We start from the raw sequence: 17,748 nt of genomic DNA on the forward strand, positions 1-17,748 counted from the left end.
GTATTAGAAGAGATCGGTTAGTGAAGATGTAGGGCTTTAGAGAAGAAGACATCTGAAAACCAGGCAGGCAAATCAGGCAAGCCAGTTTGGATCACAGATACAAGTGCTCCTGCCTTGGGGCAGAGCGTTGGACTAGATGACCTTTATGAGATTCCTTTTCATTCCACCTTCCTACAGGAGAAGGTGAGAAGGTTTATTGAACTTTCTGAAAGTGAGAGAGAAGGGAGTGAATGAGGATACAATAGGAATGCATGAAGAGCAGTGTCACTGAAGAGTTAGTTTATCTGCAAAAAAATGTCTGGGATAGAGAAAGGAGTTGAAGACAGTGTCTGGGTGTTTGCAACATCTAGTCTTTGTGAGTCAAGTAATAGTATTAGCAAGAGAAAGGACAATTTTGAGAAGAGGGTAATCATAACAATTACTGGTTAGCAGGGTATGGCTTCTTATCCAAGGACAGACATTCAGTATCTTGAGCAAAAATGGACGAAGTGAGAGCAAACTCTAGGATTCAAGGTTTATTTACACTGTGTCATAAACTGAGGAGTGAACTGGGGAGACAGGTAAATTACAAATGATGAAACTCAAAACGTGCTCTTAAACTTTTAACTTCTGAAAGCTATCCCATAGATTTTTCAGATCAAAATAAGTTGTTGTTATGAATTAATAATACATGGTTAAGCATTCGGCATTCACAGCATTCTGTAATATTTTATATCCTGTAGTACATACATTGACACTAGTAATCTTTGTAAATTATAATGAAACGTTAACTGAGGCTAGATGAGATGTTGGATGATACAGGTGTATGTTAATACTGCTAGATATTAATGCTTGAGTGATTATGTTCTAAATTAATTGTTGATCTGATGCTCCATGACACTATGCAATTTTTTTTGTTTTAATGTATCAGTTGCGGCAAGTTCTGGAACACTTGTCTCAGCAGAGTGAAAGCCAGTATCTTAAAATCCTAACAAGCCTTGCTGAAGTTGCTACAACAAATGGTCACAAACTGCTTAGGTAAGTGTGAGAGGATCATAAGTAGATTGATAAGGTACCTAGTAGTTAGTGCCACTTAGTAGTTTTAATAATCTAAACTATCTGATGCTGGGCACATGTTGGAGTAGATGGATCTCAAATCTGATTCTGTATGACACTGCCTGTTTAGATCACTATCTTCACAAGGACTTCATGAGGGAAAGTTGGTGTCCGTGTATAGCTGCTGGCACATAGAACCTTAAGTTGCAGAGAAGTGTATTCTGTTTAGTTAGTTCAGCTATGTCAGCTCTAGGAAGGGAAGCTTTTAGCCAACTATCAATCATTCCTTTTTTTTCCCCCTCTTCTTTTCTTCCCTTCCACATCTTTACTTTTCTGCATGCTTTCTTAGTGTGTTTGAAGAGTTTTTTTACTTCAGACACTTGTCACGTTTGCTGGCTCTCATTGCCTTCCATGACTACTAATAGGTATGAGACCAAAAATTTAATCTACCAGTCTGCTGTCTCAGCAGTGCAAGATGCGGTTACTTGGTGAAACACATAAAACAGGCAAGCATGTTTATCTAGTATGTCTTTCCTAGTTCTTGTGGCATCTGTTTGAGGGAGTTTGTGCAAAATGCCTCATCTGTTGGAACACCAGCAACATTTTACTGTTTTCAAAAGCTGGCAGAATTTGCTCTAACCTTTATGCTTTACTAGAAGCTAAGAAAATCTGTACTGAAAGAGGTCAAGAGACTGAAATCATGAGTGGAAGTTCCTTGCTAACATGTTCTGGATAACTTTTTGGAAAAGAGAGGTTTAAGAGTGTTCTGTAATGGGAGAGGCCTATCAGCATAGGTTGTAGAGGACTAAGACTTTGAGTGCTGCTTGTCAGCTGGGGCTGGGGTGCAAGGAGCCCATCAGTTAGATGGAGACTAAATAATATGTTCTTAGTCATAGGTGCCTTTTTTTCCTTCCCCATAAGTCATGTTAAATTTGGATGGAGCTTGTAGATAGTAGGTCAGAACTCCTAGACAATGCTAGGAAATCCACGACACCATTAATCACAGTCTTGTTCTGATGGGTGTTCACCTTGATGAATGAGCATAAAAGACTTAAACCTCTGAAATGTTTGGGGTTAAAGTGCGTAGACATATAACATTTTGTCGCTGCAAAGATAACTTTTTGAAGAACTCTAGCTGTTGTTGGATTTCAGTGTGTAATCAATTTGACTTGTAACACATGCCTTTTGTCTCCAGACTTCATTAGAGCCAATAGATCTCCCATAAATAAACTGATAAAGTATGCAACCATTCTGCAGGAAAGGGTTTCAAACTTGCTTTGTATGGAGACATTATCAGAAGTAGTGGTAGCTGTTTTAGATTCTATGAGGCAGTATTTGTTTCTATTTCAGTATCTTCAGACATTAATTAAACTGCTTGTGTGCTTAGATTTGATTTATTACTGTTATGGCTCCTCTGTATTGAGCAATGCTCCCTCAGTATGGCTGTAGAAACAGTATCTATGTGCCTGTACTGTCTCTGAATTTGAGCCAGTATGTACTCAGTGTAACTGCTGCTTGTGCATTGACTAGCGGAGGCTGAAGACAAGTTGGAAGCTTTGCCCTGTGTTGGATAAGCAAGCATTTCCAGAGATGCTTACTGTGTCCTGTAGACTCTTACTGGCCCACTTCTCTTCGGTACTTTGTAATATGCCACAAGGGAAATAGAATTTCTTTTTCTATTACAAGATACAGTTTCACAAAAACTGTATCTCTGTTCTCTCCAATTCTGTTCCCTGTCAGAGGCTTCAATCTCTGCTTCAACTAAGTATTTCTCAGTTGCTTTATTATTAACATAACAAGGATGAAGGTAGTACTTGGTGAATATAGACTCTCTAAGCTGGTGCCTCTTTCCCCTCTTTCTTCCTTCCATCAAATAGTATGTAAAATGCATGCTATATGAAAGCCTCCAATAACAATACTCTTGCATGGCAGGACTAGTATTATCACTTAGTGTCCTGGGTGCTAACCCACAGCCTGTTGCTGTTGGGTTTATTTGCTGTTTACTTTAAAGGCGCCTGAAGTTGGTTTTTTGGTAGTGCTTTTAGCAGACAGCCAGGAGTGCCACCAGGCTTCTGCTTGAGGACTTCTGCCTTGAATACCAGCAAGAGTCTGTTCAGTTAGCATTACCTCCGTTGTGTATTTCCTCTTTCCAGGAAATGTAGTGTGACATGATTTGGACTTGCTGGTGCAGATTTGGCCTAGCTGAATGTTTACAAACGTGCTAGTCAAAGCTTTAGTAAACTGTTTAAAGCACTTTAAGGTTTTCCTATATACATGGGTCCTTTTCCTGGAGACCAGGAGATTTAAACTGAAGTTTCACCATGAAAACACTGCTGCTGAGGGAGGAAAAACCTCAGTCAAAATGATTTTTTTTTTTTTCAATACTTAGCTTCTTGCATTTATAGATTCTTTCGGTATATAAGCAAAGACTTTATAAATGCCAATTTTTGGCTGTGACTGGAGCTGCTGGTAATATAATTACAGCCTGCTAGTCAAGGGATTTTCTCTACCTGGTTAAAAACTTAACATTCCTACTGTTGTACTGTTTACTCTTTGTATTTCTTTCTTATCTTGATTTACTGAAAACTTCTCTGGTTAAAATCTAGATTGTGACAACAAAGTTGTACTTTGTGTATCAGTTTGGTAAAATTCTTAGTATATGGCTTTTTAAAATTAACACCTCGGTGGCAGTCATTAAAATGTGGTGCTGAAAACCAGTAGGTCTTTTGCTTTTACCCATGATGTAGGGAGACTGAGGTCATGATAAAGGTACTGTAATGTTACAACTAGCTCTGTTTCAGATTTGTGAATTAACAGATTAATTGCATCAGAGGTTTACAGCATCCTTTAAGATGTCAGTTTCCTGGTGTATACTGATCTTATAGTTAGTAAGCATGCAAGCACTTCAAGGATAGAATTGAATATGTGCTCACTTATATACTATTTATAAGTGAGTAGAGTTCAGTAGAAAAAGTTTTAATTTCTTGCAGTTTTTGTTACGTGTTCAAGACAGAATTCTTACTGCATGGGGTTTAAGGAAAGAAAGCAAGTTGAATTGGGTGGAGAATGTACTACTTGTGCATGAACTCGTGAATATATCATATTCTACACTGTATTGGTACAGAATTCAGTGTTGGCCAGTTCAGTTAAGACATAAAACTTTTAATATATTTATTGGATAAATAACATAGTGGTGCTTTTGTGTAGTATCTTTTAGGTGATGTTTCTCTTGAGTAGAAATAGTGGCATCTTTACCATCCTGATCCCTTGTCTGATTGAGGTAGTTAATGGGCATTTAGGATAATAGTTAGATGAGGATGGGCTGTGGCAGCATATCTGATTAGTCAGTACACTTTTACCGTTGGATGCTATCTTTTCTGGATTGAAAAATATTTCCATCTGGATATCCCAATTTGTTTCATACATTGAGATCCTTACTGTAGTAAGTTGAGTTTCTTACCAGCCGTTCATAAGAAGCATACATGTATGTAAAAGCGAATGATATTTTGCAAGATCTGGAATTTGCTGTTTTTATTTCACTTCTAGTTAAAATTATGAATACATGTTAGTAAAATTATAGTGCTTATCTTTGACTTTTGAGGCTGGTACAGGAAACGAAAGTTAAAATTCACTAGGGTTTAAAGCTTAGTGGTTTTTTCAGCATGTGTGTCAGACCCTACCATTAGATTGCTTACTCCTTAATATACTAAATTGTTTCATCTAGGAAAAGAAACTTAAATATTCCATTTTTTCCCCCAGCTTGTCAAGTAATTATGAAGCTCAAATGAAGAGTCTCTTAAGGATCGTGAGGATATTTTGCCATGTCTTTCGCATTGGCCCATCCTCTCCCAGTAATGGAAATGACATGGGCTACAATGGAAATAAAACTCCAAGAAGTCAGGTGTTCAAGGTCAGAAAAGTATATGATGTTGTTAGGAAGATAGACGTTAAAGAGATGAATTTCACAAAGCATGCATTCATTAATCAGACATCTCATGAACAGGAAGTAAGTTTGGTTGATGTCCCTATCCCTTCTTAATTTAAGCCTACCTCTTTCCTTCTCTTTCATTATTTTTTTTCCCACTAGATTCATTTAACCACCGATGCACATCTCATCTTAGGATTTCTGTTTATTTCTTAATATATTGTTTATTAGATGTTGAAGGTTTAGTTACCAGATGATTTTGGTAAACTTTGTTTTTATTTCTATTATGTTATTTAAGAGTATAGAGAACTCAAAATGTGGTAATATTAATAGATTGTATTAATGTAATTTCAAAATGATATTTGGAGATTCACTGGTAGTTCTGATCATTCAGTTTTATCCAGCTTCACAAGATAAATGGAAATAATTGAATTCTTAATCTGTTCGTTGTTCTTACTGTGACCATGAAGTTTTTTCCCAAGTTTGTCTTGAATTTCATTATTACATGCTTTGAAACTTACCAGCTTACTACTACCCTTGTAAGATTATTGATTTATAGCTGTTTTTAAACACTTTAGGTGCTTACCATTTAGATGTTTAATTTCTGAAGGTATTTTTTCATACTTGTTGGCTGAGGAATCCCTCTGTAGAAAATCATAGCTTGCTTTTCTGCAAAGCAGTCCTGGTTTCCTGTGTGCCACTCAGTCTGCATTATGTATATAACTGACACAATATTCAGAGTACCTAAATAATAATAAGTGAAGGGTAGTCTCTTTTTTTCCCCCCCGTTTTCCTCCATAATCTTACATGCCACAGTTCATATCACCAAATTTAGATGCCAGTGATTACATGAGAATTTTCCTTAACCTTTGCATTTCTTCCAGAGTGTTGTGAAAACAATATTTTGAAATTACTGCATTTATCTGATGATATGTGTTCATTAGGCTACTTCTAATGACTTTTAAGACAGAGCTATATTGATAGGGTCATGAAGGATGACATTCTTAATTCCAGTTATACTTAGTTAAGTAGCTCAGTTTTTGTTTAAATTTCTTCTCATGGAAAGAAGGAAAGCATTAGACTATTTAAAAAACAGGCACAAATGTTTGTTTTTCTGATAGCAAAATAGTTTTAATAATGAATTGATTTTTATAATGAATATCAAACCAGTGCTTGCGTATGAAAAATAGTGTGTGCAAAATGTAATATATTATACAGTATGTGATGTAGTAATTGTCCTTTAAAGGACTAAAATAATATTGAACTCGACTGGCACACTGAGTTTAACCATTTTCCATTTTCAAAAAACAAAGCCCTACCCAAATCACAAGAATAATTTTATTAAAGACAGTATTTTCTAACAGTTTTAATGAAAATTGGTTTAAATATACCAGATTAAATAACAAGCAGATGTTAAATGCACTTAATACAGGAACTATCTCCAGTGAGATACTCTGCTACCTTCTTTTCTTCAAGGTTTTAGGAGTAGCTGACCTCATCTCCTTGCATTTTGTGTTTGCTCATAGCCCAAAAAGGAAAAACCAGAAGGTTTCATGCTTTTCAGCTCCAGATCATTTCAGAACTCACTATAATACGAACAAAAACATTCAATTACAATTTGTGAAGGAAATTGTATTTCAGCAGAATCACTTATCTGTGTGCCCAAACTACTTTGTATGCTGAAAGAATTGTTTCTCATTTTAGTATGGAGTTTTTTGTCTTGCGCAGTAGACTTACATTACACAGCTGGCATGGTTGTGCCAGAAAATATCACTAATTCTTCACGTTTTTAATAAATGAGCAAATATATACTACTATTGCATTAGTTAACAAAACAAAAATTTCAGGATGATTTAAAAATTATTATTGCTATTTTAATTTACTAATTTTAGAAGTATTATAACTGAGGCAGCCCTTCATTAGGGCCATTGTTGTCTCCATGATATTTTTGAGGTTGATTTAAAGTTCAAACTCAAAAATACAAAACTGATGATGAGAGGTTATTCTCATTTGGTAATGGGGTGCACAGGTCTCTCTGGTAATCTTCAGTCGTGGTTGCACTAGCCTGTTCTTCCTTGAATTTACAGTAACTGAGTAGTGGGAGATTAGACATAGTGCTGAGTCAATTTGGTGACTTCCTGTTCTCTCTTATTCCTACCTTCCTTTTTTTTTTTTTGTCCTTTCCTTGAAAACATGGTTGTGATGGTCCTTTTCGCCTTTTGGGAGGAGGGGAAAAAAGCCTACTATATCTTTTAGATTATTGCAGTGGTATGGAGGCTACTTGAAGACCTGGCAGTTGTGTGTCTTCACTGGTACCAGTACTTGCATGTGGGACATGCAGGTCAGTGACAAAGAATTCGTTTTCTGGATTTTGTTTTATTTGAGTTTTCTTGAATGTAGACTGTGTAACTGTTTAGTACAGACTATAAAGGAAACCACAGGGCTTGATGCTCCAAAATGGGAGTTAAATCTGTATTAAAAAAGTCAACATGGAACTTAAAGATTTTAAATTTGAGATCCATATTGAAAATTTCAGAGGAAATAAGTTTTAAATTGGAATATGCTGCTGATCTTAAAATTCAGTTGTGGGGATAAATGTAGATAATTTGAATTTTGATACAGGTTTTATGGGAAAAAACAAGTCTCTCAGACTGCTGGTTCATGTCCCATGTAAGGTCTTGAGTACTTTCCACAGTACAAGAAAGTACTTGTTTCTCTGAATGCTGTTTATGTGAGCAAATGAAGACCTCTGGATATTGTCTGTCTTTACTATATAGGAAGCTAATCTGTTTTTCAATACTGTCTTCTTTCAAGAATGGACCTAGAAACTTTTATCTGGGGAGGACTGAGGGTAGCAGTGGCAGGAGTTCTGTCTTGTAGTACCCTTGTGGGATATGCGAAGGAACATCATCAGGCCTTGTTGTATGGTATAAGGGCTTGTTTCCTTTCCTTCTGAACATGCTCTCATTAGGTCCAAATAGCTCTGACCTGATGACCTTAAAGATGTACTTCATAACTCCTTTTAAAAAGCTGGGGCAAAAACGTTTTATCCAGTATTAGAAATGAAGAAAAACTTTCTTCTGACTTTTTTCTTAATGCTTTGTTAAGGTTTTCTGTATTAGTATACTGATTGAACATATTTTGAAGAGTTGTCACTGTAATCTAGCTTGGAAGGTATTGAAAATGTGAGTATATCTTTATCTGAGGAATGTTACTGCTTGACAAGGACAAGAAAATCACGGCGACATCTCTGCTTTACTGAAGTTCCCTGTATGTAATTCATTACAGGCCTGGTCAATTCAGGCATGTCCAAATGCTTTAAAGTGGAAACACTAGCTAATTAAGACATTGATCTTGCAAAAACCAAAATAGTCATTGAATTTCAACACCCAGTTGTGAAACAAGCTACTGCTAACTCAAATGAGATCTTACCAGTGAGAAACTTTATGAATAGTAATTTTGACCAGGTTTATATTCATTACTTTTTCCTGTGTTGCTCTTTCAGTTGCTGTTCAGTATGATCACGTATTAGGGAAACTTGCTGCAAAATCTCCCTGTCTAGTTGAGCACAGTTGGGAAGCCTGTAATGTTTTTCCCTCATTTCAGATACTGTTCTTTTCTAGACTTGAATTGACTTCCCTGCTGTGACACAGTCACTTCATGGATAAGTGATCTCCTGTACCCTGTGTCTTAAAAGACTAACTATCTGTCACCTGGCAAAAGGTTTTGCTCCAACTTTGCGGTTTGAGTATGAGTTTGATTTCCAGTGTCTTGCTTTCTAGATGGGTGTAGAGGAAGGCATTGCATAGCTAAATCCTTGGATTTGAGAGATATGTGCAGCTGTAAAAGCTTGGTATTCAGACTCAGATGTATAATTCCAAAGAAACTTTTGTGAAATGTGAAAACTGAAGGTTGAGTTGGAGGTTTGTGTTTAGTATGTAATTCATGGTATGAATTGAGCGAAGAATGCTGACCTAGTTTTGAAAAAATGTTGCTAATGCTTTGATTGACTATATCCATATTACGCTTGAAATGGTCTGATCATGGGTGCTAACATAAAATGCTGTCAGCCATGGATATGGAGGTGGTGGAAAATTTTTAGAGGAGTGCCTTATATCCTGAAGTTAGTCTAGAAAAAAAGAAAGTGAAATGTTGAAGGTGCTGTGCTTGACTACACTTTTAAATGAGTTTGTGATCAGAATCTGAAAAACTAGCTTTGAAAAAACAAATCAGTTGCAAGAGTTCTGAAAAGCATGCTAAGTCTCTGGGAAATAAAAGATAAACCACAAGATGTCAGCAGAAAAATGGTGTCTGGCAAGTTAAGTGCTGAGAGTATGGGAGAAGAAAACTATCTTTTAGTATTCCAGTAAATAACTACCTAGTGTCTTGTGAGTTACGTGTTAAGAACACAACTGCATTTTAATTCTATATTCAATGGATCCTATTTTCCATTAGAAAGTTTTTCTACCTTATGTTTTGTGCCAGGCAGGTCTTGGAAAGAAGCTAATTTGATCCCATATGGCAGACATTTATGTAGAAAAATGTACCTGTGCTGGAGGTGTTCAGGTCACCATCTAGAGCAATGTGTGGTCACTAGGAGTACGAGAATTGAGCGTTACACAGTATGTTGATCAAAGCCTGCCAGTCTTGGAGATCAGGCTGGCTTTCCAAAAAATTCTTATTGGGAAAAAATGGAAGCATAATGGTAAATTTTTTTTTAATGGTAAATTTCAACAGAATTTTTAAATACACAGCTTTTATGGGAAGTAATTTATTGCGTATTGAAAGCATGTCACTGTGAGGTGTACTGACAGTGCTCCAGATAGTGTAGACTTCTGGTACAGTGTGCTCTGAATAGCTCTTAATTTTTAAAGGCAACTTTAGAAGATGAGAACATAATTTTCAGTTTCTGCTAAGTCTTTGAAAGCTTTAATTGGTGACAAATGTTGATGCAACAGTAGTATGTGGAAAAAGGAGTGCATTTAGAAGCTCACTCTTATTTTTGGAATGCTATAAAAGACTTGAGTCAGAATTACCTCCCTGTAGGATGCATATCCCTGTGCTCACTAGACCTGTATGCTTGTGAAACATCCCCTTAAACACCATTAAGGGACAGCATAGTCAGCCCTTGTGTTTTTTTTGAAATGCTCATGAGCGTGCCACAGGTATCTCAGCCCTTTCCTCTGCAGTAGATCTGAACCTCAGAGCAAATGTGTAATGATGGAACTGTACCAGGTTTCAATTATGTTGTTCCTAAGCTCGTGGTAGTGAATAAAGAGTGACTTTAAAACAATAAATTTTATTTTATTTTAACAAAAATGGACATGAGATTCTGCTGATACTTGTTTCTATTTCATAAAGCTACGTATTAGTGACCCTTACTCTCAGATATCTGGGGTACTATCAAAATGAGCTGTATGAGCTCACACTATGCATAAAGCTCATCTTACTACATATATGCATGAGTGAATCTCAGTGGTGTTGTTTGGAATTTGCTTCATCTACCTGGTAGAGGGAGCTTTTTTGATCAGGGCCTCAAAAAATAACTGATGCACTCTTAACTCTGAAAATGCAACATGTGTGTTATTGTTTCTCTGCTTGACTGCAGCAGTCAGGCAGTAGTGTGCCATGTAACAACTGTGAGGCCAAACTCTGTTAAATGGTTCAGTGTTTCACTCTTTCTAAATTATTTTATCTTTATTCCATCTGCTGCTTGATTATTTTCCTTCAATATGAAATTTTCTCTTTGTGCTCTATGGCTACAAGTACAGAAGTTTTTATGAGTATTTGAGTCTTATCTCTAACATGACTTTTAAAGGATCATTTAAAGCTTTATAATGTGCATGATATTTATTTGCCTTAAGAGAATTATCACATTATTAATATTATCTAATGTCAACATGTTCCTTTTTTGTCTGCTTTTACATGTCTTTATTGCAGCCACTGGAACTGCTCTGGCATTCTCTAGATGAATGGCTCGTTCTTATAGCCACGGAGCTGATGAAAAACAAAAGGAACTCTGCCAACATTACTTCTATTTTACTGAAGCAAAAAGGACCAGATCACCAGGATGCTACTCCTACACCTTCCTTTGCCGCTGCAGGAACGGAGGGCAGAAAAGAGCTATCCACTGGTGCTGGCGAGTCAAAAACATACGATGTTGCTGGGAAGCAGGAAGCTTGTGCTGATTGCCAGGATGTTATCTCCATGACAGCAAACAGGCTAAGTGCTGTCATTCAAGCCTTTTACATGTGCTGCTCCTGTCAGATGCCTCAGGGGTAAGGAGAGGACCTAAACTGTTACCATTTTAAAATCCTATATGCTTTCTTGGAAGATTGATATTAGTGACAGTCAAGGGTATGCCTTTTAATGCTTTCACTAGTTCAGTTATTTGAATGCTTTTTTTTTTCTGACTTTAATGGCACCAGACAACACGGCAAATTTTCCATAGTGCTGCTGCCTATGAACATAGCTGCGTTGGGACAGATTTTGTATTGAATGTCTAATGGCTCTTTGTAATCATGTGGGATACTTGCAGGTAATGTAATTTTGATCTCTTGAAACTTAATTGATCTTGCTGTTGCTTCTTAATATGAAATTATCCCTGAATTTAATGTGATTATCTAGCAAGAAGATCTATGAGCTCAGAATAAAATGTGAATTATCTTCATATGTGGAAATGACAGCTGGGGCAAAACTTGTTTGGCTATATTGCAGAAGTTCAATCTCAAAGTAGCGCTCACTTGGAATTGTGTCCCGGGTTGGCCAATGTAGTTTTGTGTGGAACAGCCACTACAACTTAGGTAAATTTAATGCCATCAGTGTCTGGTTTGAAAAGAAAGTGTGTCCACTGTTACAGAGGTCTCAGTCTGTTCAAGATTGTTATGGATTATATTTGTGAACTTGCAGGGAAAGGATCCTTTGACCCTCTTGAGTGGAGGGCTGGGAAAGTATGGTGGTATTACAAGCTCCCTGAGGAATCTAGAAGCAAGCTTCCCACTGTGTGACAACTCTTGGTTATTCCCACCCACTGTAAAGGTTTTTCTTTCTCTGCCAGACTGAGTGGAATAAAAGCTTTCAAGTTGGCTGTACTGTTTGTCCGGGGCAGACTCCTCTGTGGACACTCTGGAAGATGATCTGGGGATCAGAATGTTTCACAAGCACCTCAGTATTTTCACTTTTAATTTGGCTCCTTAGCCATTTCCTTTGAAATCTCCATCAAACTGTATTAAGATAAAATGCCAGTAAAGTATTATTGACAGCAGTCAAATGAAAACCAGAAATGTGTATAATTAAGTAATTAAGTACATTTCCCTCCTGCCCTGCCCAACCTGCCCTGCCCTGACTTATCTCTTCATACCAAAATTCAGTTGGAGAGGTGACTGTCTTCCATCAGCAAGTCCACCTGGACACAGGGCCTTGCCCAGTGGGTCTGTCCCTGTGCATAATTTATGCTTCAGGTTAGGGACAACTCCTGTGGATACCATGTAAGTTTAACTGAGAGTTGTTATCATAGAAGCTAGGAGAGTAAGAACTGTTTCAGCAACAACTGAGAGAACTCCCTGGGGTGCAGGAAAGTAAGGCAGACCACACCTGAATTCTGTGTTGTGTTAGGGCTTTTCAGAACTGTGTAGAGAAGTACAGAGATCTGAGACATACTCTGTTTTACTGAAGTTCTGATATTAATAAGAGTAAATGGCACAATGGTGTAACTCAGTAATGCTGCCATCTTCAGATAGCATTTGCAATGATAACAAATGACATTTTCAGACAAAATAAATTAAAATGGCTCTAACTTTAGATGTGAGTGTCTTTATGTTTAATGGAGGAGAGTAAACAGAGCTCATCATTTTCCATTGTTCCTAATATTCATACAATAAAGATGGCATTTCATGCTGGTTAACATTTGAAATATTGAAGTTACTTTCTTTTACTTGCCACAATTGCTTTTTTTCTGCAAATGCTGATATGGGATCTAGGCATTCTTTGTTAATATACCAAAATACAATGTTCCAAGTTTTCAGCATCAAAACTGATGAGTGTATGCTAAGGTGGTTGGTTTTTCCCCCACCCCTTCTCTGTATATTGCATCTTACAGCTTGTGTGGCAATTACAGGTAAAGAGTTAATTTCCTTTCAGGGAAGACTCTTTTAGTTGTTTAATACTTTCAGATCATCTCTCAGACCAGAAGTGTGTTTAAAAGGTACAAATTTGGTCTGGAAGTTTTTATTTGCTTGTTTTTTGTGTGGTTGAGGGGAAGGATATGATGAGACTTGTTTCTTCAGAATAGTAAGGGAGAGGGAAAATAGCTCACTTTTATATAAAATGAGCAGCTCTTGTCTAAGGATTGTCATCCTTGACTTTTTAAAGTACTATTTTTCACAACCTTTCAAGGCATTTGGTGAGAGGACTTTATTTTTGTTTGCAAGTATTCGTTACTCATTATTCATTATTCAGTTGCTGAAGCTTAAAGGATCTGATTAAGAATTCATCTTTTTAAAAAAAAGCAGAACATAGATGTAAATAAATGGAGTAAAACTTGCACCCATGTTAATCTTTCCCTTATTCTTCAGAGCTATATATATAGGAGAAAAAATAAAAATCCATACTAGTGTATAAGACACTTGCCTGGCAAGTAATTTTGTTATTTCATGAAGTCATTAAATGCCACCTTGCCCCCCACTATTAAGTTTGCTATGTTTGTAACGTTACTTCTTCATGAGTCTTTTCCTCACTTACCATAATTTACAAGGTGCATGATGGCAGTTTTATACAATGAACAACAATATAGAACAATGTGCATATCATGTATATTGTACAAATATTATCAGTCCTTCCTTATATGTGCTTCCATTGTTGTAGTGAAAGCTGGAATTATCCAGTAGAAGAATGTCTGTCTCTATTAGCTTGAGGTTTTCTTGTTCATATAGTTAATACAGTGGTCAGGTTGCTTGACCTTGGTTATTGGCATTTTTGCCTTTTCTGTTAGTTTATTATGAAATCTTAATGCTGCTGAGTATTTCATTTTATGATTGATTAGTTAAACTATCAGTTTCTATTTGCATAGTATTTTATTTAAAAGAAGTAACAATTTATGTAATTCAAATTGTTTTCGATTTCATTAACCGAAAGCATCTTTATGATTTTTTTGAACAGGATGACATCGCCTCGTTTTATAGAATTTGTCTGTAAACATGATGATGTTCTTAAGTGTTTTGTTAACCGGTAAGCTTCAGGAAAAATGGAATTTCTAATGTCTTTTCCCCAAAATAATTAAAACTTACGTTTTTCTTCTTATGGAGTTGTATTTTTAGGTTATTGTTGTGACGTATGTACCATATGCACTTTAATGGTTCTGCCAAATTCAAAGGAGTCTGTATTAATGATTTGGAGCTCAGGCTTAAGTAAACTCTTCTGCATGTGTAAGCGATCCTTTTATAAGATTCTGTGAGATTTTCTGAACAAAATCTTTTTCACAGAGCAACAGAATAATTTTCTTAATGTTTTTTTTCCCTCATCTTTGTCCCAAATAAAGCCTTCCCTTTTGAGGCAGATGAAAACTCTTTCTTCAAATGTATTATACATAATGACTTCTTAAAGGAATCTCAACCATCCTTGTACACTTGGCTGTTTCCAGAGTTTCTCTGGGACTGCCAATTTATAACCTTGCTTCTGTCTGGAGAGCTGCTTGTAATCCTCCATGTTCAAAGGATGAGGTAGTGTAAGACATTTGGAAACAAGAGTTAGGAAAACATCATGAAATAGAAGAGTCTGTTGAATCTTTTCTATATGACTAATTGCATTGTCTCTTTATGTAGACTTTGTGTATCATGAAACATTATTATTACATCTCTGACTAACAGACTTCTAATCTATTTTTCTTTCAGAAATCCCAAAATAATTTTTGATCACTTTCATTTTCTTCTTGAGTGTCCTGAACTAATGTCAAGATTTATGCACATCATAAAAGCTCAGGTAAATGTCAGGAGCTGCTTAGTTACAGCTTCAATAAATATAAAGAGGGTGTTTTGTTTAAAAATAATAATATTTAAAAAAAAACCATTTGGGGAGGATGGGATGGAAGAACTAAGTGTGGCCTCCAGTGCTTCTGAATCTGGTATGCTGAAAGTTCAGATTAAACAGACATTGCAGCCAGATTTCTAATTCCTTAAAATACATGTGTAAGTCCATTTGAGATGACCAATGTTAAATGTCTTACAAGTCCAACTTTCAGTTAAACAGTGTTAACTTCCTATTATTAAATCTATTTGTGCACATCTAATAGATTGAGCTTTAAAATGCTGTGCTTTTTCCTTAATTGACTTACATTTTGAGACAAACTAGAGGATAAATACACCACCGTTAGCTGGTGTGGCCATAGTTAATTAGTGGCAGCTCCTTCAGTGAAACATCATGTTGTCTTGTTACCCTTTGCTGTTTCCTACCATTTTCTTTTGTTTGGGTTTGGTGTTCTTGAGTAAAATCCTGATGCCTTGCATAACCTAAACTCACTTCTTGGTTTAACGTGGGACATGAATTCAAGACTAAAGAGTTACTCTAGGGAAGCCTAGTATAGTTAAGTGGAAAAATTAGCAAGCAAACCCAGTATGGAAATCTGCTGCTTTACATAACACTGTAGCGTTATGCATCTGCCATGTTTTCATCACTTGCCTTTAAAAGATTATGATTGTCTACATGTAACTCAGGGCCAGAGCTATGTATTTGTTGTATTACAAATGAAGATGGTCTTTGGGTGATAATGAACTATTTGGAAGTCCTTCATTTAGCACACACTGGTTTACTTTTGCTTTGTTCTCTGTTAGAAAGGTTCCTTACATTAAACTATTTTGGTCAAAAGAGAATTTGCTGTAAACAAAGGTAAAATTCCCCTAACCATGCAGAACACTCTGCATCCTCCCCCCTGCTACCCCCAACCCCCAGACTGGGGGATCTGTTCCAAAAGCTTTATTTCTTTATTTGTGAACAGTACTGTGCCTTTATTTTTAGATGTACATTGGTTTTGGTAATCCAGTTTCATTTTTAGGACATGGCGTAGATGTATTGTTTATTCATTCTTTGGTTAAAACGTGTGGTTTTGAAATTCATAGTTATGAATAATAAAGAGATTCAGAGAACTGAGACTCTGCTTGTTAGATCAACTAAAAGTACATGCTGTCAATCGTGATAGGTGAGGGGCCATACGTGTCATATCTGTTTCAGAACATGTCCATCTAAATACTGACTCAAGCAAGCTAGGACCTTCTCACCTACAAGGACTACTTGTACTAGCTAGGACTACTTCTCACCTGATTTGGAAGGTTTCTGGTTCCTTTGGCCTGTTTTTTTATTGCCAATCAACTTTACTACAAATATGACTGACTTACATCACTTGTGCTTCTGTGCTCAGCTGTGGTTGATAATCAGTGATACAGAAGCCAGTGACTGACTGACTTATCTAGATTCCTCCCCCCCCTGCCCTGAAAGAAGTTTTGTGCTATTTTTCTCCTATGTGGTGAACTCTAGCTATTTCTGTATAACTGGTGGTCCAGCCTTTCCGCATACCAGACTTCAGCAAGCACTCTAGGGCATGTCTAGTTCTTTCCTCTTCCCAAAATACTGTGTAGTATAATGTGGTAGCACTGAGTAACTCTCTGCACATCTCAAAAATGAATTGAGAAGTATGCATAACCATTTTCCAGTCATGGTTATGAGAGAGGAATTATTCAGTTGAATGCATCTATATAATATGGTTTACCTCTTGTTTTGTAGCCATTTAAAGATCGCTGTGAATGGTTCTATGAACATCTGCATGCTGGGCAGCCAGATTCGGACATGGTGCACAGGCCTGTCAATGAAAATGACATCCTTTTGGTTCACAGAGGTATGGTGTTATAAATGGAATTAGTATATCTTTTAAATACACTCCAATATAATGAATTAAGATAAATTAATTTGTGCTTTGTATGTAGATTCTATTTTTAGGAGTAGCTGTGAAGTTGTGTCTAAAGCAAATTGTGCAAAACTAAAGCAGGGGATTGCTGTGAGATTTCATGGAGAAGAAGGAATGGTGGGTAAAATTGCATGGTTTTCCTTTATGGTATTTATATATGGAAATGTTTAATTCTCTTTCACAAGTATTGTTTTGAACTGAATCTTAATTTAAAATAACTTCTATACTTTTAAGAAATATGTGGTTACCCAGTGTAACTGTAGTGCAGTGAAAGCTCTATGTACTAATATGTTTTATTCTTTTGACACGCAGGGACAGGGTGTGGTGCGTGAGTGGTTTGATATCTTATCCAGTGAAATAGTGAATCCAGATTATGCCTTATTTACCCAGTCAGCTGATGGTATGTCTCTGCCTTTTTTCCTAATTTTATGGTGTCTTCTTTTATAAAGCATTTTATAATCCAAGAAAAAAGCTACTTAATTGGTCTCAGTATAAGATCGTTACTTTTTAAAAGCAACACTGACAGAATTGATCTCATATATATATATATATATAGAGAGAGAGAGAGAAGTGATTTATTCATTGTACATTTTTATAACTACAGATGAAATGTTTTCCTTAATTTGAAGTTTCCTTGATTTTGCGCTCTCTTTTAAGAGGAGAGTGTGTTGTTCATTTTAACGAGTCCATGCTATTTCTGCCTGGTAGTAGAAGGACATAACACTGAGAGCAGTATAGAAAGTGTTTTCCTTTCTTCTGCATCTGCAAGGTGGAGGTATTCCTTTATTTCCTTCTAGAAACCCACAAATTCAATCGGTTAAAATTTGTGGTAAAACCA

General features: G+C 36.4%; 1 protein-coding gene across 7 annotated transcripts in view; it reads left to right on the plus strand.

Moving 5' to 3' along the window:
* Positions 1-17,748, plus strand: part of HACE1 (HECT domain and ankyrin repeat containing E3 ubiquitin protein ligase 1) — a 56,810-nt gene that overhangs the window by 18,914 nt on the left and 20,148 nt on the right. For 5 of the 7 annotated variants that reach the window (XM_074819447.1, XM_074819443.1, XM_074819444.1 and 2 more), the window contains 8 exons: positions 911-1,017; positions 4,795-5,041; positions 10,901-11,238; positions 14,117-14,185; positions 14,848-14,935; positions 16,730-16,841; positions 16,930-17,027; positions 17,223-17,310. In XM_074819447.1, the coding sequence (XP_074675548.1) occupies positions 911-1,017; positions 4,795-5,041; positions 10,901-11,238; positions 14,117-14,185; positions 14,848-14,935; positions 16,730-16,841; positions 16,930-17,027; positions 17,223-17,310 (1,147 nt within the window). The remainder of the gene's footprint in view (positions 1-910; positions 1,018-4,794; positions 5,042-10,900; positions 11,239-14,116; positions 14,186-14,847; positions 14,936-16,729; positions 16,842-16,929; positions 17,028-17,222; positions 17,311-17,748) is intronic. The other 2 variants (XM_074819446.1, XM_074819445.1) reach the window with 2 other exon arrangements.

This window comes from Strix aluco, chromosome 3 (genome assembly GCF_031877795.1).
Source record: "Strix aluco isolate bStrAlu1 chromosome 3, bStrAlu1.hap1, whole genome shotgun sequence".
In the NCBI taxonomy this organism is placed as follows: Eukaryota; Metazoa; Chordata; class Aves; order Strigiformes; family Strigidae; genus Strix; species Strix aluco.